The 27,803-nt window shown below is 33.6% G+C and overlaps 1 protein-coding gene across 1 annotated transcript in view; it reads left to right on the top strand.

Moving 5' to 3' along the window:
* LOC143082209 (uncharacterized) overlaps positions 1–26,823 on the top strand; it is a 48,593-nt gene extending 21,770 nt beyond the window's left edge. Inside the window, exon 2 of the mRNA XM_076257790.1 lies at positions 21,086–26,823. Within this exon, the coding sequence (XP_076113905.1) occupies positions 21,123–26,543 (5,421 nt within the window). The 5' untranslated portion in view covers positions 21,086–21,122 and the 3' untranslated portion in view covers positions 26,544–26,823. The remainder of the gene's footprint in view (positions 1–21,085) is intronic.
* The last annotated feature ends 980 nt before the right edge of the window (positions 26,824–27,803 follow it).

Below are 27,803 nucleotides of genomic sequence, written 5' to 3'. Positions count from 1 at the left end.
GTAGATTATTGCACATGTGAATGAATTTACCTAATTTTTACTTTGTGTTTCATGTACAAATTGCTGATCTATTGCAATTCCCAATTTCTGCAAACTCTAAGTGACTAAGGGAAATTGTATTGACTCTGCAACATACGTCTAATCCTCAGGTTGATTTTTTTGTGGTTAATTTATTTTGACTTTTAAAAATTGATATCGATTTAATTTGTTTCCTGGAAGGTTTTAATTATCCTGCATAATTATTTGAGGCTGTTTGTGACAATCATACACACTTTATTTGTAATGTAATCAATGAGGACATATAAGATAAATAAATGTTAAAGTTCTGGACCTCAGATTTGAATATCATGGTTTAGGTTATTTATCAAAATACCTTGATATATGACTTATAATATCTACTATATAAGAATTGTTCTGTGATATACCTTCAAGAAAAAAGTAAACCAAATAAATATAGAAAAGAAGTTTGGTATGATTTTCGATGAGATTCTTTCACAAGAGACCTTATAACACAAATTAACAGCTATAACTTTTCAAACAGCCTTCATAAAAAAACCCATAGCCCCTACCACAGTCAGCTACAAAAGGCCTTGAAATAAGAAATGTAAACAATACAAACGAAAAAAGGAACGACCTGATTAATGTACCCAAAAAGAAACGAAAAATCAATCATGCAACACAGCAACAACCATTGAATTACAGGCAGATACTTACTGAATGTGACAGGGATATGTTTGATAAATATTGGTAACTCTATACAATTTAAATACGTGGCCAATGAAACAACAACACCAGACGAAATGAATAACCACCTGCAAAATATAGTGACCACTTTTCACAAATAAGGCTTATAACACTGTAAATCCAAAAATTATTGTGATGCTCTTATTATTGCAAGATGTAACAGGGTTATAATCACAATTATTTATAGCATTTTTAATTTTTTTATAAAAGTTAAACAGGATTTTTCATAATGTAGCAAAATAATATTGCATTTTATTCTAAAATGATAAAATCACATTAAATGCAGTCAATAATTTCTGAATTAACAGTATGTTGGGAATGAGTTGCCTATTCATCAAAAACCAAATGTATGTATGCTTGGGAAGAAGCAATAAAACATGTTCAAGATGAATTTGCTGCTTTGTATATAAACATATACAAATCATTGCTAAATTTACCTCTTATCAACTATTTTTGTAAAACTGCCATTGTGAAATTTGCATACTCAATAACCAGGTGAATCAAGTCCAATATATAGTACAAGGACAACATATTCATGAATGGAAAATAGTTTTATTTTTATTAATGCATACATATGATTCATAAAATAATATTCAGTATTTAAAGATTAGACTTTAACTGCTATTTAAAAATAAAAATAAAAAATAATTGAAATTAAATAAAAATAAATTCATATTCAAAATTCTTTTTCGAAATGTCTAATAACTACCATCAATAAACAAATTCAAGTTTTTAATAATTCCTCTATCATTTCATCTAAATTGTCTTCAAGTCTTTTTTTCTTTTTTATGGATATATTACATGACAATTACTTTTGAAACCTTACTAAAACTGTATGAATTAAATATAACGTAGAAAAATAATTATTGTTGATCAACATTTTTTTAAGATGCAAGAATTTATAAGTCTTATAGGTATTAAATATTTATTTCAATTACAAATGAATATTGAAAATACTTTAAAATTCTTAAGAGTGTGGTAATTAAAGGTTATTTACGCGTAACGTGTTTTGCCATTTTTATTCCACATGCAACCGTGAAAAAGGTCCATTATTCATCATATTCGTGACATTTTTAGCTCACCTGGCCCAAAGGGCCAAGTGAGCTTTTCTCATCACTTGGCGTCCGGCGTCGTCCGTCGTCGTCGTCGACGTCCGTCGTCGTCCTGCGTTAACTTTTACAAAAATCTTCTCCTCTGAAACTACTGGGCCAAATTTAACCAAACTTGGCCACAATCATCATTGGGGTATCTAGTTTAAAAAATGTGTGGCGTGACCCGGCCAACCAACCAAGATGGCCGCCATGGCTAAAAATAGAACATAGGGGTAAAATGCAGTTTTTGGCTTATAACTCAAAAACCAAAACATTTAGAGCAAATCTGACAGGAGTAATATTGTTCAACAGGTCAAGATCTATCTGCCCTGAAATTTTCAGTTGAATCAGACATTTCGTTGTTGGGTTGCTGCCCCTGAAATGGTAATTTTAAGGAAATTTTGCTGTTTTTGGTTATTATCTTGAATATTATTATAGATAGAGATAAACTGTAAACAGCAATAATGTTCAGCAAAGTAAGATCTACAAATAAGTCAACATAAACAAAATGGTCAGTTGACCACTTTAGGAGTTATTGCCCTTTATAGTCAATTTTTAACCATTTTTAGCTCACCTGGCCCGAAGGGCCAAGTGAACTTTTCCCATCACTTTGCGTCCGTCGTCCGTCGTCCGTCGTCCGTCGTCCGTCGTCCGTCGTCGTCGTCCGTCGTCGTAAACTTTTACAAAAATCTCCTCTGAAACTACTGGGCCAAATTAAACCAAACTTGGCCACAATCATCATTGGGGTATCTAGTTTAAAAAATGTGTGGCGTGACCCGGCCAACCAACCAAGATGGCCGCCATGGCTAAAAATAGAACATAGGGGTAAAATGCAGTTTTTGGCTTATAACTCAAAAACCAAAGCATTTAGAGCAAATCTGACATGGGGTAAAATTGTTTATCAGGTCAACATCTATCTGCCCTGAAATTTTCAGATGAATCGGACAACCCGTTGTTGGGTTGCTGCCCCTGAATTGATAATTTTAAGGAAATTTTGCTGTTTTTGTTTATTATCTTGAATATTATTATAGATAGAGATAAACTGTAAACAGAAATAATGTTCAGCAAAGTAAGATTTACAAATAAGTCAACGTGACCGAAATGGTCAGTTGACCCCTTTAGGAGTTATTGCCCTTTTTAGTCATTTTTAACCATTTTTCGTAAATCTTAGTTATCTTTTACAAAAATCTTCTCCTCTGAAACTATTGGGACAAATTAATCCAAACTTGGCCACAATCATCATTGGGGTATCTAGTTTAAAAAATGTGTGGCGTGACCCGGCCAACCAACCAAGATGGCCGCCATGGCTAAAAATAGAACATAGGGGTAAAATGCAGTTTTTGGCTTATAACCCAAAAACCAAAGCATTTAGAGCAAATCTGACATGTGGCAAAATTGTTCATCAGGTCAAGATGTATCTGCCCTTATATTTTCAGATGAATCAAACATTCTGTTGTTGGGTTACTGCCCCTGAAATGGTAATTTTAACGAAATTTTGCTGTTTTTGGTTATTATCTTGAATATTATTATAGATAGAGATAAACTGTAAACAGCAATAATGTTCAGCAAAGTAAGATCTACAAATAAGTCAAATGACCAAAATGGTCAGTTGACCACTTTAGGAGTTATTGCCCTTTATAGTCAATTTTTAACCATTTTTCGTAAATCTTAGTAATCTTTTAGAAAAATCTTCTCCTCTGAAACTACTGGGCCAAATTTAACCAAACTTGGCCATAATCATCATTGGGGTATTTAGTTTAAAAAATGTGTCCGTTGACCCAGTCAACCAACCAAGATGGCCGCCATGGCTAAAAATAGAACATAGGGGTAAAATGCAGTTTTTGGCTTATAACTCAAAAACCAAAGCATTTAGAGCAAATCTGACATGGGGTAAAATTGTTTATCAGGTCAACATCTATCTGCCCTGAAATTTTCAGATGAATCGGACAACCCGTTGTTGGGTTGCTGCCCCTGAATTGATAATTTTAAGGAAATTTTGCTGTTTTTGTTTATTATCTAGAATATTATTATAGATAGAGATAAACTGTAAACAGAAATAATGTTCAGCAAAGTAAGATTTACAAATAAGTCAACGTGACCGAAATGGTCAGTTGACCCCTTTAGGAGTTATTGCCCTTTTTAGTCATTTTTAACCATTTTTCGTAAATCTTAGTTATCTTTTACAAAAATCTTCTCCTCTGAAACTATTGGGACAAATTAATCCAAACTTGGCCACAATCATCATTGGGGTATCTAGTTTAAAAAATGTGTGGCGTGACCCGGCCAACCAACCAAGATGGCCGCCATGGCTAAAAATAGAACATAGGGGTAAAATGCAGTTTTTGGCTTATAACCCAAAAACCAAAGCATTTAGAGCAAATCTGACGGTTAAAATTGTTCATCAGGTCAAGATCCGTTTGCCATAAAATTTTCAGATGAATCGGACAACCCGTTGTTGGGTTGCTGCCCCTGAATTGATAATTTTAAGAAAATTTTGCTGTTTTTGGTTATTATCTTGAATATTATTATAGATAGAGATTAACTGTAAACTGCAATAATGTTCAGCAAAGTAAGATGTACAAATAAGTGTCGTGACCGAAATGGTCAGTTGACCCCTTTAGGAGTTATTGCCCTTTTTAGTCCATTTTTAACCATTTTTCGTAAATCTTAGTTATCTTTTACAAAAATCTTCTCCTCTGAAACTACTGGGCCAAATTTAACCAAACTTGGCCATAATCATCATTGGGGTATTTAGTTTAAAAAAATGTGTCCGTTGACCCAGTCAACCAACCAAGATCACCGCCATGGCTAAAAATAAAACATAGGGGTAAAATGCAGTTTTTGGCTTATAACTCAAAAACCAAAGCATTTAGAGCAAATCTGACATGTGGTAAAATTGTTCATCAGGTCAAGATGTATCTGCCCTTATATTTTCAGATGAATCAAACATTCTGTTGTTGGGTTACTGCCCCTGAAATGGTAATTTTAACGAAATTTTGCTGTTTTTGGTTATTATCTTGAATATTGTCACGGGTTTGGGTAGCGTGTACGTGACACATTTAACTCTACTAATAAAATAAGGATGTGGTTCATGGGATTGGGAAAATTACGTTAATCAAATCGAGAAATAATGTAATACATGTATACAATATATGATTTATTTGACTTCTAATGCTATTTTTATGACAGGATTTCAAACGTTACAATAAAGTTAATTTGTTCTTTAGTTGTCTTTTTCTTTACTTTGACTTCATGAGCTAATCGTTTTAAACGGGTTAGTCTGCCTTGTACCAAATATTCGAGCCTTGTACCAAATATTCGAGCCTTATATCAAATCAATATATCGAGATTAACCCCGTATATGAATAAATATATGTACGCAAATGTTCTCTTTTCGGAATTATGTCCGACTAGAACTCGCTTCAGTCACTTTAATGTTGAAGTATACATTTATATTTTCGTCCTGAATAGCTTGTTTCTTCTTGAAATTTGTAATAAATTGTGAGAATCACCTCAGTAAAGTAATTTTAAAGCTTAAATAAGCTATAGAAGGTATATATGTTTTTATATTAAAATCATTAAATAAAATAAATTTTCTCTGTACCTTTTCTTTTTGTGAATTCTGTAATTTTTCCCGTATGTCCTATCCTCTTTGATTGTCGAATCCCAGAACCCCGAATAAGCCAAACGCTCTTGTTTTTATATGACGATGCTATGTAGCTATAGCAATTGCTAAAATTTAGCTGTTCCTATGGTGTCCCTATAGTTACAGCTAAGAGTGGCGCGAAATTCGCCGTCTCTTAGGTAACAATAAGAATCTCGTATTTTCATCCCAACACCGTGTTACTTCTTTTTACTACCAATATAATACAGCTTTCGTTAAATAAACCTCAAATAAACTTTATTTCATTGAAAACTATTACCAAATATAGAATCGGGATGAATTAACCCATATGGAGCCTCTGAAAGTTTCCTTCTATTTTCATCCAAGTACGCACATGCGCAAAGTTAACTTTCGAATACACATCCTCTATGGAATGTAGTACATCGGGAGTTTGTAAACATTGACCGATAATACATCAATTTGAAATAAAAATGAAATGTTGGCATGCTAAAAGTAAGACTAGAAGAAGTCCAACCGATGTATAACCTCTGAAACAGCTGTCATGTGCTTGAACGAAAGAAATCCTCTAAAACCAGACGTCCCACTTCGTACACAAAATGTATGTTGACTCCTCCACATGTGCTTACATTTACCAATCTCATATACCAAATATTTATGTAAATGAAACTATACCATTAACTGTAACATATGTTACGTTGGTATAAGTAATGTGCAAAGTTAATAACTTACACAACCTCTTGTAATAAAAGGGGGGGGGTCAGGTTGTAGATCATTACAATACCCTCTGTTTTAAGTGAGGTCCTCCGAACTTCAAATTTAATTAAAGACATAAAACATTAAAACTGTTGACTTCATTTATATATATATATATATGATGCGGAAAATGTCACTGTCATAAAACAACTTGTCACAATTGAAGTCAAATCTCTGACTACTGTTTGAGCATCTATCTATCTATATGGATGATTTATTCTGTCTCTATAATCTCGGTATTCTCTGCTGTCTCTATGATTGTCCCTATTATCCATATTATCCCTATTTTCTCTAATTTCTCTGTTGTCTTTATCTGCAGTTTTTTCCATTATTGTCCCTTAACCACAGGTTCAGCCCTTTTAGTTCATTAGCCATCTGAAAAACATAAGAAGTTTACATTAAGTAAAATTCCTGTGTCTAATACAATAACAACTTTTAAAATATATACAAAAGTGCCATATTAGACCTTGGTATGATTAATACCTTATACTGCTACCTACAACCGGGAACCAGATAAAAACTTTTTGAAACTACGACTGATCTCTGAATTTGGGTCTGATCTCTGAATGACAAAAGTTCCTCATTTTCATTCACCCCTATCATTTGGGTACTCTTAAAGCTCAGGCAAATGGGAATTAACATCCAAGTCCTTTGCAATATTCAAATTATTATTACCGGTAACCAAATTCTCAAAATATTCACAGTAAGAATATCTCTTCTTACTTTTTAACACTCATATAAAACATAATTATCTCTAAACATCTCAACACATGGTTTTTGTTTGGGCAAGTGGGAATTAACATCCAGGTCCCTTACAGCAACCACAAAACATAATCACAAATCAAAATCCTATAATCCTCCGTCTATATCGCATAAACGCATCTTCAACTCATGGTTTTGTTTGGGCAAGTGGGAATTAACATCCAGGTCCCTCACAGTAACCGAAAATAAAATAACTTGAGCTTCTATAAAACTCCATCTATAACTCATATAAAACATCTTCAATGCATGGTTTTGTTTGGGCAAGTGGGAATTAACATCCAGGTCCCTCACAGTAACCGAAAATAAAATAACTTGAGCTTCTATAAAACTCCATCTATAACTCATATAAAACATCTTCAACGCAGTGTTTTGTTTGGGCAAGTGGGAATTAACATCCAGGTCCCTCACAGCAACCAAAAACAAAAATAATTAATAGCCCCTCTGAACTATTTTCACTCATCAATTACCGGTAACTAAATTCCACTTTAGTCATTCAGAAATCAGCATTCAATTTATCTTGAATACTTTTCCTATTATTTATACTTAAAACTATTAACGGTAGCATATCTTTACTGTCACCATTTAAAAGGGACCAGTTATTTTACTGTCTTCTTGAACATCCATGTCTATCATTTTTAACATCAGTAAAAACAACATATGTCGAACCTTTATTTCTTCAACTTCTAATAAAACAAACATATAACTTTTGCAAAAGTATAAACTTTTACAATTTAATGAATAGAACAATAATCATTACATAATAACATGCACAACTATTTCAAACACATTTAATCCAAATATAAACTGTTTAACTGTATAATTCAGGAATATGTAAACACATGAACTTCTGTATTAATACTAGTACATGTATTTAATACTTTTGGTCAATCTCTTCATTGCTTGAAGAACTAAGACCATTTTGTTTCTGATTGTGTGCTCCCTTTAGCCTATATGCTGTATCACATGTTTCTTCTTCCCCTCCTTCAATCTCTTTTTCACTATCACTACACTCATAAAGTGAACTTGCTCTCCTTACATTTTCCTGACTTCTCCTCTCATTTGGCTCTTTAAATTTATTGGATCTTCTCTCACACAAGCATTCAACTACTAAATATACAGCTTCGTCTATGTCGTCTGGTTTCTTTACATAATTCACAAAAAATCTAACTTCTTCATCTAATATACCCCTCATGAACCTCTCAAGCAGATCTTCTTTTCTTTGTTGTCTGTCTCTGTTGGGATAAGCTTTGTGGTGCAATCTCTTCAATTCAGCAGCATACTCCTCAGCCTTTTCTTTTGGTTTCTGGTTTCTGCTAGAAAATCTAACTTTAAATGATTTTGTATTTTCAATGACTCTATATCTGTAGCTTAGTTCTCTTACTAGATCAGTGTATCTATCTATCACTCCTACTGGTAGTTGGATGAATACTAAGTTTCCTGCTTCTCCTTGAATTCTAGGCAGTAGTTCATCAAGCTTCTCTTCTTCTGTCCAGCTCCTCCTTCTTGCTATTGCCTCAAATCTGTTTATCCAAACTTTCCAGTCGTCCTTACCATTAAATGCAGGTAACTTCGGATTTGAACTATTTACTGTCCTGTTACTTCTTGTGTGTGGCTGTCTATCTGTCACCAAAGATGGCTGTTGTGATAAAGGTCTGTACTCAGTAGGTCTTGGTATGTCGTAGTCTTGAAAGCCTGTAATTCCATAATGTCTTACTTCTTGCCTTGGTGCAGCATACACGTTCTCTTGTCTGTGTTGGTTTGCTGTCCTGAATTCTGGACTTCTTTGTCTGTTTGTTTCCCTGTTGGAAACACGATCTCCTTGGCCTGAGCAATCTTGAAAATCTTGAAATCTTGTGTTCTGGTAATGCATGTTTTCTATATATCTTTCTGGTCTCCTAAAAATGTCCTTATCGGGTCCGTTGTGTTCTCTTGTTCTTTGTCTGTCATTTCCTTCCATGTGACTGTGTGCATTCATTATTGGTCTAGCCCGGATATCTTCATTACATCTACTTACAAATCTCTCATGTAATAATTGTTGACCCTCTGCTTCTAAAGGTGTTCTTGTCTTGAGCCTCTCAGTACTGTGTTGGTCCATACATCCAGATTCTTCTTCGATAGTTTGGAGACCTCCTGACGCTCTTGAACTGTTGTCTAATTCCTCTAGTGCTGTCATGACAGTTCCGTTTATAGGTGTTGATATTTCACGTCTAAAAATAGCGTTGTCCGAACTTGCTGTGAAGATCTTTAAGTTGCCGGTTTTCATTCTATCGGCATTTTCTTCATGACCCTCATTACTTCTTTTCATGATGTTTACCGTATGTTGATTGATTTCTTCATCATCATAATCCTCGTCTTGTGGTTCACACATCTCCATTTCTGAAATGTAATCTTTATCTTTGTCTTTTTGTGACCTTGCTGCCTTTCGTCTTCCCATGTTTTCGTAATTTATGCACGTTTAACAATAGAATGTCTTTATATCTTTTTTTCAAAACCGAGTCGGGTTTTTTTTTTCAAATTAACTTGAAAAAATCACGTACACGTAAACTAACGATTTTACTCCCAAAAGTTTTTGAATCAAAAACGTTAAAAATTTCAAAATCGCTTGAAAATTTATTACAGTACAGATAAAATTTTATTAATCAGGCTGTATAGTTCGATCTCACGAAATAACTCGCAAGTTTAATAAACGAAGCTATATCGCACCGCCAGCCACCACTTTATATGTCACGGGTTTGGGTAGCGTGTACGTGACACATTTAACTCTACTAATAAAATAAGGATGTGGTTCATGGGATTGGGAAAATTACGTTAATCAAATCGAGAAATAATGTAATACATGTATACAATATATGATTTATTTGACTTCTAATGCTATTTTTATGACAGGATTTCAAACGTTACAATAAAGTTAATTTATTCTTTAGTTGTCTTTTTCTTTACTTTGACTTCATGAGCTAATCGTTTTAAACGGGTTAGTCTGCCTTGTACCAAATATTCGAGCCTTGTACCAAATATTCGAGCCTTATATCAAATCAATATATCGAGATTAACCCCGTATATGAATAAATATATGTACGCAAATGTTCTCTTTTCGGAATTATGTCCGACTAGAACTCGCTTCAGTCACTTTAATGTTGAAGTATACATTTATATTTTCGTCCTGAATAGCTTGTTTCTTCTTGAAATTTGTAATAAATTGTGAGAATCACCTCAGTAAAGTAATTTTAAAGCTTAAATAAGCTATAGAATGTATATATGTTTTTATATTAAAATCATTAAATAAAATAAATTTTCTCTGTACCTTTTCTTTTTGTGAATTCTGTAATTTTTCCCGTATGTCCTATCCTCTTTGATTGTCGAATCCCAGAACCCCGAATAAGCCAAACGCTCTTGTTTTTATATGACGATGCTATGTAGCTATAGCAATTGCTAAAATTTAGCTGTTCCTATGGTGTCCCCATAGTTACAGCTAAGAGTGGCGCGAAATTCGCCGTCTCTTAGGTAACAATAAGAATCTCGTATTTTCATCCCAACACCGTGTTACTTCTTTTTACTACCAATATAATACAGCTTTCGTTAAATAAACCTCAAATAAACTTTATTTCATTGAAAACTATTACCAAATATAGAATCGGGATGAATTTACCCATATGGAGCCTCTGAAAGTTTCCTTCTATTTTCATCCAAGTACGCACATGCGCAAAGTTAACTTTCGAATACACATCCTCTATGGAATGTAGTACATCGGGAGTTTGTAAACATTGACCGATAATACAACAATTTGAAATAAAAATGAAATGTTGGCATGCTAAAAGTAAGACTAGAAGAAGTCCAACCGATGTATAACCTCTGAAACAGCTGTCATGTGCTTGAACGAAAGAAATCCTCTAAAACCAGACGTCCCACTTCGTACACAAAATGTATGTTGACTCCTCCACATGTGCTTACATTTACCAATCTCATATACCAAATATTTATGTAAATGAAACTATACCATTAACTGTAACATATGTTACGTTGGTATAAGTAATGTGCAAAGTTAATAACTTACACAACCTCTTGTAATAAAAAAGGGGGGGGGGTCAGTTTGTAGATCATTACAATATTATTATAGATAGAGATAAACTGTAAACAGCAATAATGTTCAGCAAAGTAAGATCTACAAATAAGTCAAATGACCAAAATGGTCAGTTGACCACTTTAGGAGTTATTGCCCTTTATAGTCAATTTTTAACCATTTTTCGTAAATCTTAGTAATCTTTTAGAAAAATCTTCTCCTCTGAAACTACTGGGCCAAATTTAACCAAACTTGGCCATAATCATCATTGGGGTATTTAGTTTAAAAAATGTGTCCGTTGACCCAGTCAACCAACCAAGATGGCCGCCATGGCTAAAAATAAAACATAGGGGTAAAATGCAGTTTTTGGCTTATAACTCAAAAACCAAAGCATTTAGAGCAAATCTGACATGTGGTAAAATTGTTCATCAGGTCAAGATGTATCTGCCCTGAAATTTTCAGATGAATCAGACATTCCGTTGTTGGGTTACTGCCCCTGAAATGGTAATTTTAACGAAATTTTGCTGTTTTTGGTTATTATCTTGAATATTATTATAGATAGAGATAAACTGTAAACAGCAATAATGTTCAGCAAAGTAAGATCTACAAATAAGTCAAATGACCAAAATGGTCAGTTGACCACTTTAGGAGTTATTGCCCTTTATAGTCAATTTTTAACCATTTTTCGTAAATCTTAGTAATCTTTTAGAAAAATCTTCTCCTCTGAAACTACTGGGCCAAATTTAACCAAACTTAGCCATAATTGGGGTATCTAGTTAAAAAAATGTGTCCGGTAACTCGGCCAACAAACCAAGATGGCCGCCATGGCTAAAAATAGAACATGGGGGTAAAATGCAGTTTTTGGCTTATAACTCAAAAACCAAAGCATTAAGAGCAAATCTGACAGGAAGTAAAATTGTTGATCAGGTCACGATCTATCTGCCCTGGCATTTTCAGATGAATCGGATAATCGGTTGTTAGGTTGCTGCCCCTGAATTGGTAATTTTGAGGAAATTTTGCTGTTTTTTTTTGTTATCTTGAATATTATTATAGATAGAGATAAACTGTAAACAGCAATAATGTACAGCAAAGTAAGAACTAAAAATAAGTCACTATGACCAAAATAGTCAATTGACCCCCTAAGGAGTCATTGCCCTTCATAGTCAATTTTTTTACAATTTTCTTAAAATTTGAAGATTTTCAATAACATTTTCCACAGAAAGTACTGTTATCGATAGAGATAATTGTAAGCAGCAAGAATGTAAAGTAAAGTAAGATCTACAAACACATCACCATCACCAAAACACCATTTTGTCATGAATCCATCTGTGTCCATTGTTTAATATTCACATAGACCAAGGTGAGCGACACAGGCTCTTTAGAGCCTCTAGTTCGTAAATCTTAGTAATCTTTTAGAAAAATCTTCTCCTCTGAAACCACTGGGCCAAATTTAACCAAATTTGGTCATAATTATCATTGGGGTATCTAGTTTAAAAAATGTGTCCGGTGACCCGGCCAACTAACCAAGATGGCCGGCATGGCTAAAAATAGAACATAGGGGTAAAATGCAGTTTTTGGCTTATAACTCAAAAACCAAAGCATTTAGAGCAAATTTGACGTGGGATAAAATTGTTCATCAGCTCAAGATCTATCTGCCCTGAAATTTTCAGATGAATTGGTCATTCCGTTGTTGGGTTGCTGCCCCTGAAATGGTAATTTTAAGGAAATTTTGCTGTTTTTGGTTATTATCTTGAATATTATTATAGATAGAGATAAACTGTAAACAGCAATAATGTTTAGCAAAGTAAGATCTACAAATAAGTCAACATGACCAAAATGGTCAGTTGACCACTTTAGGAGTTATTGCCCTTTATAGTCAATTTTTAACCATTTTTCGTAAATCTTAGTAATCTTTTAGAAAAATCTTCTCCTCTGAAACTACTGGGCCAAATTTAACCAAACTTAGCCATAATCATCATTGGGGTATCTAGTTAAAAAATGTGTCCGGTAACTCGGCCAACAAACCAAGATGGCCGCCATGGCTAAAAATAGAACATGTGGGTAAAATGCAGTTTTTGGCTTATAACTCAAAAACCAAAGCATTAAGAGCAAATCTGACAGGAAGTAAAATTATTGATCTGGTCACGATCTATCTGCCCTGGAATTTTCAGATGAATCGGATAATCGGTTGTTAGGTTGCTGCCCCTGAATTGGTAATTTTGAGGAAATTTTGTTGTTTTCTTGTTATTATCTTGAATATTATTATAGATAGAGGTAAACTGTAAACAGCAATAATGTACAGCAAAGTAAGAACTAAAATAAGTCAGTATGACCAAAATAGTCAATTGACCCCCTAAGGAGTTATTGCCCTTCATAGTCAATTTTTAACAATAATCTTAAAATTTGAAGATTTTCAATTTAACATTTTCCACAGAAAGTACTGTTATAGATAGAGATAATTGTTAGCAGCAAGAATGTTTGGTAAAGTAAGATCTACAAACACATCACCATCACCAAAACACAATTTTGTCATGAATCCATCTGTGTCCATTGTTTAATATTCACATAGACCAAGGTGAGCGACACAGGCTCTTTAGAGCCTCTAGTTATTTATTCGTTCATCGTGAATAACAATTTTATTTAGCGTTCTTCCGTGCAGATACCATCTTTACGCCCCTCTCATAATTGCAAATATTCTGACTTCAATTATTGTTAATTTCTATAAAAACATAAATACAGTTTCTATATATTTCACGGTTGCATGTCTTAGGATGGTCTTACGACATATCTTAGTCCTAAGTGGGTTTCACAAAGCGGTCCTAAATTAGGACATCTCTTAAAGTTGGTCATAAAGTTAGGACAACGCGAGAGGTGTCTTATGATGGTCTTTGGATAATTATACGTCTATTTATATAAATTACACTCATTTTTTATATTGATTTTGAAAAAAAATATCTTATTATTATCTAATTATCTATTCTCCTGTTCCTGCTTAAAACATATATACATTGACGGATTATCAGGATTTGTCAACAATGAAAATTCGATGTATTGATATAAAAATTGCACGATTTTATCTCTTAACCTTTTATAACCAATAAAATCGAAATTGAATTCAACTCACTTGTACCAAAACAATGTCATAATTTTATATTCTTTTTTCTTAATTTTGCATTGAAAATTTCATATTTATATTGATGTATTGTTTAAAGATAATTTATATATAAATTACTTTTATTTTTTTATATCTATTTTGCAAATTATGTCATTATTTTAATCAATACGTTTAGAATAATTTATGGTAAGACATACTACATTTACATGATTTTTTTCCGTAGATCATATTTATATTTTAAAATTTAAAGAACTTGCGACAGGTTTATGATGTCTTAGCTAACATCATCCTAAGACAGCTTCGAGACGAGGTCTGAGATATGTCCTAGGATAGTCATAAGAGGATCATAAGACATGTCCTAAGATAAGTCTTATGACATGTCTTAGGATAGCTTCGTGAAACCGGCCCCTGACTTCAATTATTGTTAGTATCTATAAAAACATAAATACAGTTTATAGTTTCTATATATTTCTTTAACAGCTTTGAAACTAACTTAATTTTTAAAATCATATTATCTTTCTGTTTTCCGATTTAAATATATAAATATTTAAACCAAAATGTTCTCTCCCAAGTCATTGATAAAATTATCAATACACTATATCACGTGGTTAAATCTAATAGCGTTGTTGTTTTATAGAAACTTTCACATATATGTTTTGTGAAAAAGCAAATAAGTTTATATATTCAAACTAAGTCAGATTAACGTAGCCAAAGCATAGATTAATACCTGTATAAATAATCGACAACATTCGAGACGTTCCGAGAATTTTATTCCGACTTCCGGCCGAGAGATATCGAGTGGCCCATAGACACATCCAAAACTCACCAATATATAAGCATGAACCCCTCTCATGCAAAAAATTTAAGACATGACAAGACCTAGATGTGTATGATATTAACATACATTTTCTGCTACAGAAAATGTTCTCAGTTAGAATAACTAGTAGCTGTCTAACAAAAACAGTTCCTCTATTGTGATTGTTTTAGTATGAACATACAAATAAAATGTATACCTTATAATGTTTATCAGCAAAAAAACCAAAACAAATTAAAAACTAAACAAGAATGTGTCCAAAGAACACGGATGCTCCATCCGCACTATCATTTTCTATGTTTATTGGACCGTGAAAATGGGAGAAAATCTCTAAATTGGCATAAGAATAAGAAAGATATCATAGGAAACATCTGTACTAAGTTTCAAATTGATCAGACTTCAACCTTATCACAAACTACCTCGAACAAAAACTTTAACCTAAATCTGGACAGACAGACGGACGAACGAACGAACAGACGGACGGACGAACGAACGAACGGACGAACATGCAGACGGACGGACGAACGAACGACCGAACAGACGGACGAATATACACACAGACCAGAAACCATAATGCCCCAAAATGGGGCATAAAAAAGAAAGAAAAGAAAACATGATTAGTTCTGAACTAGCTTTCAGTTGTGTCGTTTTGTCTTTATTCTTTTGTTATTTGCCTTTTAATGCGTTATGTCGATAGTTATCAAAGGTACAAGGCTTATAATTGCCAGACGCGAGTTTCGTCTGCACAAGACTCAACAATGATGCTCATATAAAAAAGTTAGAAATCCAAACAAGTATAAAGTTGAAGAGATTTGCCAGAGTTTGGCCAAATACGGCTAAGGTAATCTATGCCTGGGATAAAAAATTCTTAGTATTTCGAATAATTCAAACTTTTGTAAACAGTAAATTTATAAAATCGATCTTGTTATTGGAGCTTTTGTTAAATGGATTTTTTACGATTTGTTTCATGTTGTGCTATTGTTACGACAAAGTCAAAGATTAGGAAAAGATATGAGATCTCGTTAAAATATTTGACACCGTCACATTCTGTATGTACATTATATCTGCCTGTCCGGCGCCTGTCATTCACTGGTTTTCAATGATTGCCGTCAATCATGTTTGTTTGCCAAACATTATTCCGTTGGTCTTCCTGTCTAAATAGTTTTGAATTTGTCTATCGTCGCTTGGGATGTGTGTTATTCTCCAACGATTATGCAAAAAAAGTTTACTATGCATATTACGAGATTGACTAGATAAGCTGTGAATGCATTTTACAGTGAAGTTCCGTACTAAAAGGATAAAAACATTAATATAAAACAATGCTTTTGACGAGATTTCTAAATATAAATCAGAAGATGTGGTATACGTGCCCATCAGACAACTCTCTATCCAAGTCGTAATGTATAAAACGTTAACAATGATAGGTCAAAGTACAGCCGTCAAAACTGAGCCCTTGTCCACACCGAACATCTACATGTAGCTAAAAAAGGCCCCACCATGACTAGTGGAAAACAATTTAAACAGGAAAACTAACGGTCAAACATGTTTTAAAAACTAGACAAAACATATATGTAGATGGCATTGTTATAATTCTTCCAATATTATGAAGACCCTGAACATACATATATCTCCTTATGTTTTACTATTTGGCTGAACACACGCCGAAAGTCTACTGGATCACGTTTGATCTTATCTTAAAATTTACGAAGACATGGTGTGATTGCCAATAGAGACAAACTACACAAAGAATAACAACCAAATATCACCGTACGGCCTTCAACAATGAGCAAAACCATACCGCATAGTCATCCATAAAAGGCCCCAAAATGACAAATGTAAAACAATTGAAACGAGAAAACTTACGACCTAATTTATATACAGGAAAAAAGGAACAAAAATAAATATGTAACACAGCAACAAACGATAATTCCTGAATTACAGGCTCCTGGTTAGGGTCAGGCACATTTATACAGAATGTGGAGGACTTAAACATGTAAGCGGGATCCCAACCCTCCCCTAACCTGGGACAGTGGTTTAACAGTATCACAAAACAAAATCTAATAAAAACACAGAGTGGACATGGCCAACAACAAAAGGCAATAGGGCCATTTTTAAAAAAATGAGGCAAAAGTGTGACATGGGGGGTCCAATTTCAAACTCAATATTTTGTATTTCTTTTTGTCTTACCCTATTACCGATTCTTTAAATTTTATAATTCCAAAGTTTCAGGCAGAATGAAACAGACACATTGAATAATCTTTACTTTTAATAACATGCATCTTAAAAAATTTGAACAGAAACCATACTACTTATAAACAAGTTTGGTAATAAAACAGTTAAGAAAACATTGCTCAAACCTTTTCCAAATGAAAGTCAATAGAAAAAGAAAAATTTTAAAACCAAAATTTCCATCTTTTCTGCTAAATCATATAATAACAATCAAATTGAATAGCTTAATTTGAAAAAAATAATAATAAATAGTGATTGAAGTTTTTGCCAATAAAAAGAATCTTAATATATTTCAGTTAAAATAGTAAACTTTGAAAGCCCCGAGTTTTTGTGATCATTTGCAAAAAAAAAATGTCATTTCATTGTACCGTTTTTATGTAATTGTATGTAGAAAAAGCCTTCTATTTTCAGTATTTTGTCACACTCCTGACATATGTTACAAAGATTGAAAAATGCTTTAAACTTTCACAAAAATTCACTGAACACATTGCTATATCATTGATTTCAATTACTGATATCTTTTGCCATAGAACAGGACTTTCTTTTTAGGGCCTTTTAAAAAAAAATACAAAGAGAGGCACCTAAAAATGTCAGGAGTGTGACAACTGTCTTTAAACATCTACCAAAGAATACATAGAACTTAAATGTTTTCTTCTTCTTTATTTTTCAGAAGTGGCTATTCCAAAGAGAAGAAAAAAAATATATTACAACTGTGATATGTTTATATCATAGATGTGGTAGTGCATTATATATGTCAGGAGTGTGACGCTTTTTTTAAGACATTTTCTGTCAATTCATAATTTCACAAGGACAAGTCCCACAAGTTTCTTTGTGTTAGAAATGTTGAAACCAAGTTATATTCCTATCATTTACCTCTTAAATGTGTTATTTATCATGATTGGTTTGGCATAATGAGTTTTAATTAGTAATTTTTTTTATTTTTTGTGCACAGTAATGCAAATTTATCAAAAGAAATAAGTGTGTACAATTATAATATCATATAGGAAAGTGAGGAAATGAATTTTGTACAAAATAGAACAATTATTTTGATTTAAAATGGTATATTTAAAGAAGATTCAAGGATTAACCATTCAGATGTAATTCGTAACACTCCTGACATGAATTTAACAATTTAAGAAAAATATGAAAATATATCTTTATTTTTAGGACAGATAATTGAAAGACAGCTAGTAAAATGAAGAAACTTTTGGTAAAACCTTCCATTCCTTAAAACATCTACTAGATTTGCTGAAATAAGCAGGGCAAAATTCTCTAGAAGAAATAAATCAAATAAAGAGACTTCGAAAGAGAGAACCCGCAAATACTGGCTGAGTCTGAAATTAAAAGATGATCAGAGGAAGTTGGACCATCTTTAACAAAATAAAAACCTATAAAACCAAGCTAACAAAAAATGTTTAAAGAAAGAAGAACTTTGAATTCCAAATTTGATAAACAATATAAAGAAAAACAAAGACAGTGGCAGAGAAACAGTAGAAAAAAAGGAAGAAAGATGAAAAAGAAGTTGGGTTGAATAAGGACTTAGAATCGAACAAAAACAGCTCAAAAATTCAAATGAGAACAGATCTGTGACTGTGTCAGATTCCAGATCTACAGTGAGAAAACCTGCACAACACACAAGAAAACAACTGCCACAAAACCCAAATGCTTATGAATGATCTCGTCTAGAAGGCCCTTTCTTCTTGGTGTAGCATTTTATATGATGTGTTTCAAAGTACTTGTCCAAGCATTTGGGTTTTGTGGCAGTTGTTTTCTTGTGTGTTGTGCAGGTTTTCTCACTGTAGATCTGGAATCTGACAGACACAGTCACAGATCTGTTCTCATTTGAATTTTTGAGCTGTTTTTGTTCGATTCTAAGTCCTTATACAACCCAACTTCTTTTTTATCTTTCTTCCTTTTGTTCTACTGTTTCTCTGCTACTGCCTTTGTTTTTCTTTATATTGTTTATAAAATGTGGAAATCAAAGTTCTTCTTTCTTTAAGCCTTTTTTTGTTAGCTTGGTTTTGTAGTTTTTTATTTTGTTTAAGATTGTCCAACTTCCTCTGATCATTTTTCAATTTTATATTCAGCCAGTATTAGCGGGTTCTCTCTTTCCGAGTCTCTTTCTTTGAATCATTTCTTCTAGAGAATTTTGCCTGGCTTATGTCAGCAAGTCTAGTGGATGTTTTAAGGAATGGAAGATTTACCAAAAGTTTTTTCATTTTACTAGCTGTCTTTCAACTATCTGTCCTAAAAATAAAGCTAATTTTCATATTTTTCTTAAATTGTTAAATTCATGTCAGGAGTGTGACGATTTACATCTGAATGGTTAATCCTTGAATCTTCTTTAAATATACCATTTTAAATCAAAATAATTGTTCTATTTTGTACAAAATTCATTTCCTCACTTTCCTATATGATATTATAGTTGTACACACTTATTTCCTTTGATAAATTTGCATTACTGTGCACAAAAAATAGAAAAATTACTAATTAAAACTTATTTTGCCAAAACAATCATGATAAATAACACATTTAAGAGGTAAATGATAGGAATATAACTTGGTTTTAACATTTCTAACACAAAGAAACTTGTGGGACTTGTCCTTGTGAAATTATGAATTGACAGAAAATGCATTAAAAAAAGTGTCACACTCCCGACATATATAATGCACTCCCACATCTATGATATAAACATATCACAGTTGTAATAAAAAAATTTCTTCTCTTTGGAATAGCCACTTCTGAAAAATGAAAAAGAAGAAAATATTTAAGTCCTATGTATTCTTTGGTAGATGTTTAAAGACAGTTGTCACACTCCTGACATTTTTGGGTGCCTCTCTTTGGTGTCCATTAAAACAATAAAATATGTGATATAGAGCACCAACATACCCTTAATTATAGTGCTAATATACCAATACAAACTTATTTCACATACTGACATTATTGGACTTTAAAACATGGTTACAAGGAAGCTTTAATTTTAAAAGTGTCATTTTTTGAAAGACTTTATTTTTTGTACATACCTTCACAATAAAGGTCAGTGTTTACTTATTTTTTAATTTTATTGGACAAAATTACAAAAATATTTAAGACTAATAATGTAGCAACTACCAGAAATATTTCAATATAGCATAAAAACGATCCACTTTTTTCAATACTTTGAAAATTTCTAATTTTTAAAATGTCACGCTAAAAGCGTCACACTCCTGACAAAAGTGGCCTGTTTTTAAAACATTTCTCTGAAGTGGTTTGAGATATCTTCATGAAACTTCGCAGCAAGCTAGCCCTGACTATCCTGCATTTTATAACACCTGTGTTATAATTCAAAACTTAACTAATATAAAAATATACCACAAAAAGTAAAAATCCTCATTGTTTTTGAAATGGCCCAATAAGTACAGATCTGAAAGAAAGCCACTAACAACTACTAGTAAAAAAATAAACTATGAATCTAAGACCAAATTATTTAAATCTTTTTTATAAACCGGAACAGCGAAATTTTTGGATTCCAACAGTATACAAACAAAAAGGAAAAACAGTCTCAATTGATTTTTTGCTTTTTCGTTCTGTATGAGGTTCCTATTTTATGAACAACCCCATATTAGGTAAACAAACATATTTGCACAGATTTTTAAGGGAACAAATTTCTTATTTATATTTTACATAATTTTGATAAAAAATCTATAACATTTCTTTATGTGAGTTGTGTGGAAAAGTGTATTAGACACTAGCAATAATTCCTTTGTTTTAATGTAGAATATTCTGGTAGAATATTGCATTGATGTTGTAACCGGAAACATTCATTATTCTGTGACGGGAAACTGCATAATTACCAAGTTCAATGTTTAAATAAATGAATACAAATTGCTTGACCAACATTTTTAATTTTTTGCAGATTGAAGTTTACAGAAAGACAGTTTTAACTTCTAACAATGGATAACAGACGTAAAGAAAACCAAGAAAAATCGACAAGTCATAATGAGGTTAAAAATAAACAATGGGGTCGTGGATGCAAAGGATTTAGTAGAATGGAAGATAAGGAAAGCAAAGAGCAATCAGCAAGTCATTATAGTGGGAGAAGAGATCAACCTTGGAATCGTGGATACAAAGGCTTTAGTAGAAAGGAGAACATGGAAAGCAAAGAACAACATGAAAGTCAATATAGTGGGAACAGAGATCACCATTGGGATCGTGGATGCAAAGGCTTTGGTAGAACGGATGACCAAAGAGATCATGGATACAGTAACAGAAATAGCAATGGCAACAACTCTAGTAAGAAATATCAAAACAGGAGTCATAATGACCATTCAGACAGGAAATACAACGACAGAGGGAAAGGAACACAACATGGAAAATTTAAATCCAGCTTTGGTGAAGGTGCTCGGAAAATGGCACGACGTGAGGTGCATGAACAAAAGTCAGAGTCGAAGATGAAAGGGCAAAACTTATATCTTACAATTAACAATTTTAAAGGAAGTGAAGATGATTTAAAAAAGTTGTTAGAGAAAATTACAAGCCGACAATTTCCAATAAGTGATATCAGATATGAAGATCAAGCTGTACTGTGTACTGCAGAAATGTTTAGCGCACGTCAGGTTAAAGATGTATTAAACGAACTTGTATTCCATAACAGAAAATCAGACGTTAAAGTTATTGCAAGACAAGAACAATTGGGACGTCAGATTCCCATACATACATTGATATTAGAATGCAATGAAAAGATGACTAGAGAGGCTAGTGACTTCATATCTGAACACAAACTTCAGATGGAGAAAATTCAAGAAAGAATAGACCAAAATGGAAGAGAAGAGAATAAATTAACGGAGAACTCTGAACTAAAAGAAGAAATTAAAGCACTTAAGTCCAAACTACAAGAGATGAATTTGCAGAAAACAGAATTCCAAGGATTCTTGAAATGTACCATTGACAAGTTAGAGAAGGTCAGAGAATCTAGGAAGGTTGAATTAGAACTTAAAGCCGTCTACCTGGGATTTCAAGTCGAATGCACACGACTAAAGCATGCTCTACCAATATACGCCCGACGATCAGATATTGTTTCAATGATTAAAGATAATCAAGTGTCAGTTTTGTTAGGAGAAACAGGATCGGGAAAGAGTACACAAATAGCACAGTATATGTATCAGACTGGAATGGCAAATACAGGGTTGATAGTGTGTACTCAACCACGTAAGATTGCAGCTATTAGTCTTGCAACACACGTGGCACGTGAAATGGGAACATCAGTTGGACAACTAGTTGGATACAAAGTAGGTATGCAAATTAAACAGACACGTAATACGAAGATTATTTATATGACGGATCATATGCTGTTAAACGAATGTCTGAGAGATAAGAACTTCTCTGCCTATGCATGTATCATTGTAGACGAGGCCCATGAAAGGAGCATTTATACTGACCTCCTTTTGGGTATGATAAAAAAGAGCACAAAGACAAGACGCGATCTTAGAGTAGTGGTAACCTCTGCAACTATAGATCCTACAGTGTTTGTGAGTTACTTCGGAACCTGTCCAGTACTATCGGTATCTGGTCGAATGTTTCCAGTTGATGTTGTGTGGACAGAAGATGAATCATCTTTTGAAAATCACGAACAAGCAGCATTAGACAAAACTATTGAAGTTCATCATAATGAAGAACAAGGGGACATTCTTACATTTCTAACTTCCCCATTAGAAGTGGAAAGATGCTGTGTTGCTTTAGAAAATGCATTAGATTCGGATACAGACTTTATTTGTTTACCCCTTCATGGACGTTTACAAGCAAATGAACAACAGAAGGTATTTGAGCCATCTCCAAAAGGTAAAAGGAAAATTGTGTTTGCCACGAACAGTGCAGAAACATCAATAACTATTCCAGGAATAAAGTATGTCATAGATACAGGTGTTGCTAAGGAAATGCAGTTTGATCCAAATCGAAACATAAACATGCTTCTTGTTAAAACAATAACACAGAGTTCATCAGATCAGAGAAAGGGGCGTGCTGGTAGAACTGATGCCGGGAAATGTTTTAGGTTATACTCATCAGAAACGTATGATAAAATGGAACGTAATTCTCGACCGGAAATACTACGAGTTCATTTAGGACATGCACTTCTTAAACTTATGGAGCTTGGTGTTGTTCCTTTAGAGTTTGATTTCGTACAAAGTCCATCACGTGACCTATTGGATGCTGCAATGGAAACACTAGAATCGGTAGGTGCCGTAGTTGACAGGAAGATAACAGAGTTAGGAAAATGGATTGCAAAGTTACCAATTGATCCAAAATTCGGTAAATTCATTCATGACGCAATTAAAGATGGAATAGTTATAGAAGCTATTATTCTTTCTGCTTGCTGTACAGCAGGAGGTTCTATATTTTATCGATCTGGAACAGACGAAGAAAAAAGTTTAGCGGACAAACGAAAAATAAGATTTTGTCATGAAGGAGGGGATCTCATGACAATGATGAATGTGTTCAGAGAATGGCATGAACAACCAGAAAAAATGAAGGGTGTCTGGTGTATTGATAATTCTATAAACGGAAAGGCCATTCGCGGAGTACGCGATACAGTTAATGAGGTTTTAAATGTTTTGAGAAGGGATCAAGGAACGAAGCATAAATTTCAACTAAAATCACCAGCAGATGTTGATACTAAATTACAGAAAATGTTGTTTAAAACTTTCAGTCGAAATCTCTGTCATTTTCTTGGACACGATAAAGCAGGATATCTGGTTGTAAATAAATATCAACATGTGAAAGTGTTTCCTGGGTCATCATTGAAATCATTGGGACTGCTGCCAGATTGGATTGTTATAGAACAAGTTTTGAAAACATCAAATGATTTTGCCATTAATATAACTATTGTACCTGACGAATGGATTCATGAGGCGTTGAAGGAAAGAATGATACAGCTAGACTTAGACAGCTTGAAGGAACGAAGAGTCGAACAAGTTGCAGTATTCAATGTTGGCGAACAAGTATTTAGAGAGTTTGTTGGGGTCAAATATGCTAAAAAGCGAGAATTGGAAAATCAAATCAAGGAAAGTGGCAAAGAGATATTAGTTTTTCTTGATACATCAAAACAACTAGGGGAGATAAGTCTATATTCGCACGATAGAAAACATGCTATAGAATTTGAAACCATCATCAAAGACAGGGTGGAACATCTGCGAAAACAATTCAAGTACGAAAAGAGTGAACAATTTTTGTCTTCTGCACAGATTGGGGTTCGAGTAGTTATTGAAACTGGTATGGATATAGTGGATGTCTTAATGACCGATGAATATACGACTTTATTTATTACAGGAATACCAAAGTTTATCGAGGAAAAGTCAGAGGAAGATATGATAAAAACTTTTGAAAAATTTGGCAAAATTGTTAAGGTAGAAAAATTTAGAAAAAGCAGAAATAAAAATAATTGGGGTAGAATTACATTTGAGAATAAGGAATGTGCTAAACAAGCTGTGGTAGAAATGAAGGAATCCCTAAACATAGGAGCAAGACCAAATACCGGTTTTCAGAGCGCAGACATTCGTGGATTTCGCACTAAGCTTCAATGGTGCAGACGACCTTCAAAAGGTTTTGGATTTGTAAAGTTTAAAGATCCAACAAATGCCACAATAGCAGTACTCACACCAATACATGTTGGTGGTTCAGTTGTCAAAATACAGCATAGCAAAAATGGAAGCGATGAACTTCACGTCAGCAATCTTAATCGTCTGGTCAATGAGGATGTTCTGCGTCATGGTTTTATGGATGCCTTAGATCTTGATATGGGTGACATTGAACGCGTGCAAATCATCAGACAAAAGGTGAATACATCGAAAGACATATTAGACACTTACCGACAGCGACTTCGTAGAAAAGTGGAAAAGTATGTACATGAAGGCACTTATGAACTTGATATGAGACCACCTAAGGACTCTGACTTCAACTTTAGGGCCTTTGTCTCCTTTTCAAAACCAGAGGAAGGTATTGCTGCATGCGCAGGTATCAATCATAGTTTTGTTATGAGTGATCAAGTCGTCACAATGGAAGTCGACATGAAAACGTCAATTATGATTCAGAAGCTTGTCTACAATAAGTACAATGAAACTGTTGATTCCCTAGTAGAAACCTTACAAAGAACTGAGCCAGTAAATATTCAACAGAAAGAGTTACGAAACGGCAACATTATCATTAATTTACATTCTGATAGTGTGGAATCTATAATGAAAGTCAAGAGTGATATTCTGGGTATTATAAAAGGGAGAGTTCTAGATGTAGAAACGCATACAAATATAAACAGACTGTTCACCTGGGATGGTAAAGAATGGTTGAAGACCGTGATGGAAAAGACTGACACAACTATAGTTGCAGATGAAAGGATTTTGTCCGTGTCCATTCACGGAGAAAAAGAAAATCAAAACAGTGCTATCGATATGATGGAAGTTTATTTACAGAAATTAAAGACCAGCAAGTCGAAAACTTTATCGTTGAAAGGAGATGATAAGCCTCCTGGATTAATGAAAGAGTTAATGCTGCGCTATGAATTCGACTTTAAAAAGCTGGTGCAGGAGTCGGGACTACAATGCATCGAACTTAATCATCGATTGCATCTGATAACACTGATTGGAGAAGACCGTTCAATAGAAGATGCCGGTGTAATCATAAATAGTGTTATAGAATCGATGATCAAAAATCGTAAGGAATGCAAATTACAGCGAACACAAACACGTGATTGTGTTGTATGCTTTTGTCCAATAGAAGAAGGAGAAATATACAGATTGGAAGTTTGTGGTCATCCATATTGCAAAGACTGTGTCGAGCTTCAGTTTATATTAAGCGTGAGGAATAATACATTTCCGCTTTCGTGCAGTGGTGAAGGATGTACCGAATTATTAGCATGGAAAGATATCTCTAATTTGTCTTTAAAGACTGTTGTACCAGTAAACGAAGTAGTAAGGAAAGCTACCAGCTCATTTGTATCGAAGCACATGAAGGATTACAAATATTGTCCAACCCCAGACTGTCCTCTTATTTACCGCGTGACAGACAAGGAATGTCTTTTTTGCTGCACAGAATGCGAGATTCGTATCTGTACAGCATGTCATAATCAGTTTCACGACGGCCTTACGTGTGCAATGGTCGAGAGTATGAAGAAAGATGATGGGGGTTTGAACCTCTGGATGATGCAAAACATTGGAAGAGCAAAGTATTGTCCAAGCTGTTCGACTCCTATTGAGAAAATTGATGGATGCAACTACTTGGTTTGTGCCGGATGCAATTCACACATTTGCTGGGCTTGTTCTGCTTACTTCGATTCGGATACAGAATGCTATGGGCATATGGACAGAGAACATGGCAGTTTTGTTTAAAGTAATACTATTTATAATTCAGAATTCTTGGGCATGACTAAAAAAAAATGCAAGGCAATTTGTTTAGGGAACTATAATTGATAATTGATAATTCAGAACGCTTTTGGAATATGGATAGAGAGAATTGTAGAAACCACGATATCGTCTGTTTAAGTTAAGATTGGAATTGTAGCCTTGGTATCTTCACTATTGCTTTATTTGTATCATAATGTTTACATAATTTGACATGGAACATATTGTCTTTGTCTTAATTAATTATAATGTAGACTTATAAAACATATTACTGAGTTTTATTTGGACAAACATTTGATACACCTATTTCGTTTTATCCATGATCTAACTGTACATGTGTGCAGTGAACATGAACAAATTAAGTAATCAATTTTAAAAAGGTGATTTTATATGATTGCGAAAGACACAACTATTCACAAAAGACCAAACATGAGGATGTTAAGAACTATATAAGTCATCGCACAGCCTTCAACAATGACAAAAAGTTACCACTTATCGTCGCTGGGCTTCTAAAATGTTGTAAATTACAAATTTTGCAAGAAAAAAATATCTCACAAACAGGCTTTGAAAATTTTTGCAAAATGCATGCTTCAAAAATGTCGTATGTGAACTTGAACATTTTTGTGAATAGCAGTGAAATAAAAACTTTGACATTTCTGGATTATCCAAGAACTTAAATTATTTTCACAGAAATAAAGAAATGTACAATTATTTTGTTTACAACGATTTTCAAGTTTTCATACAATATTTTGGAAGCAAACTTTACAAACAACTGACATTGGCAATTTTGTAATATGTCTTATTTCACATATTTTGATTGGTCTAACTGTATACTATTTTGCAAAACCAAAGATGTCCTCCCGCCCAGACCATTGGTGTCAAAAAGTATTTTTAGCCAAAAAAGTCATATACGACATTTTAGAAGCCCAGCGACGTTATGTGTTTAAAGCTTATGTGTGAAACGACCAGATTTGAGCTCCAAATATTACCCAAAAAAAACAATTATGACAAAACCCATCTAATCAGCTATGATCACTAGACAAAAGTAGCTGCGGTAACTGTTTATCTTAATCGTCGAGCTATCATTGTATCAAGATGAAGGTATCAAATATACAGTCATAGTTATTCACCGGAGGTTTTCAGTTTGGATCGATAATTGAAACAGTGAAGCATAATATTTCTTCCAAAATTACTAAATTACCAGCTAGGGTTCGAACCCGAGACGGCTGTCACTGTTATCTGCCAACT

Source organism: Mytilus galloprovincialis, chromosome 7, assembly GCF_965363235.1.
Source record: "Mytilus galloprovincialis chromosome 7, xbMytGall1.hap1.1, whole genome shotgun sequence".
In the NCBI taxonomy this organism is placed as follows: domain Eukaryota; kingdom Metazoa; phylum Mollusca; class Bivalvia; order Mytilida; family Mytilidae; genus Mytilus; species Mytilus galloprovincialis.
The sequence above is the reverse complement of the archived record's forward strand: the minus strand, read 5'-3'. Positions and strand labels throughout refer to the sequence as shown.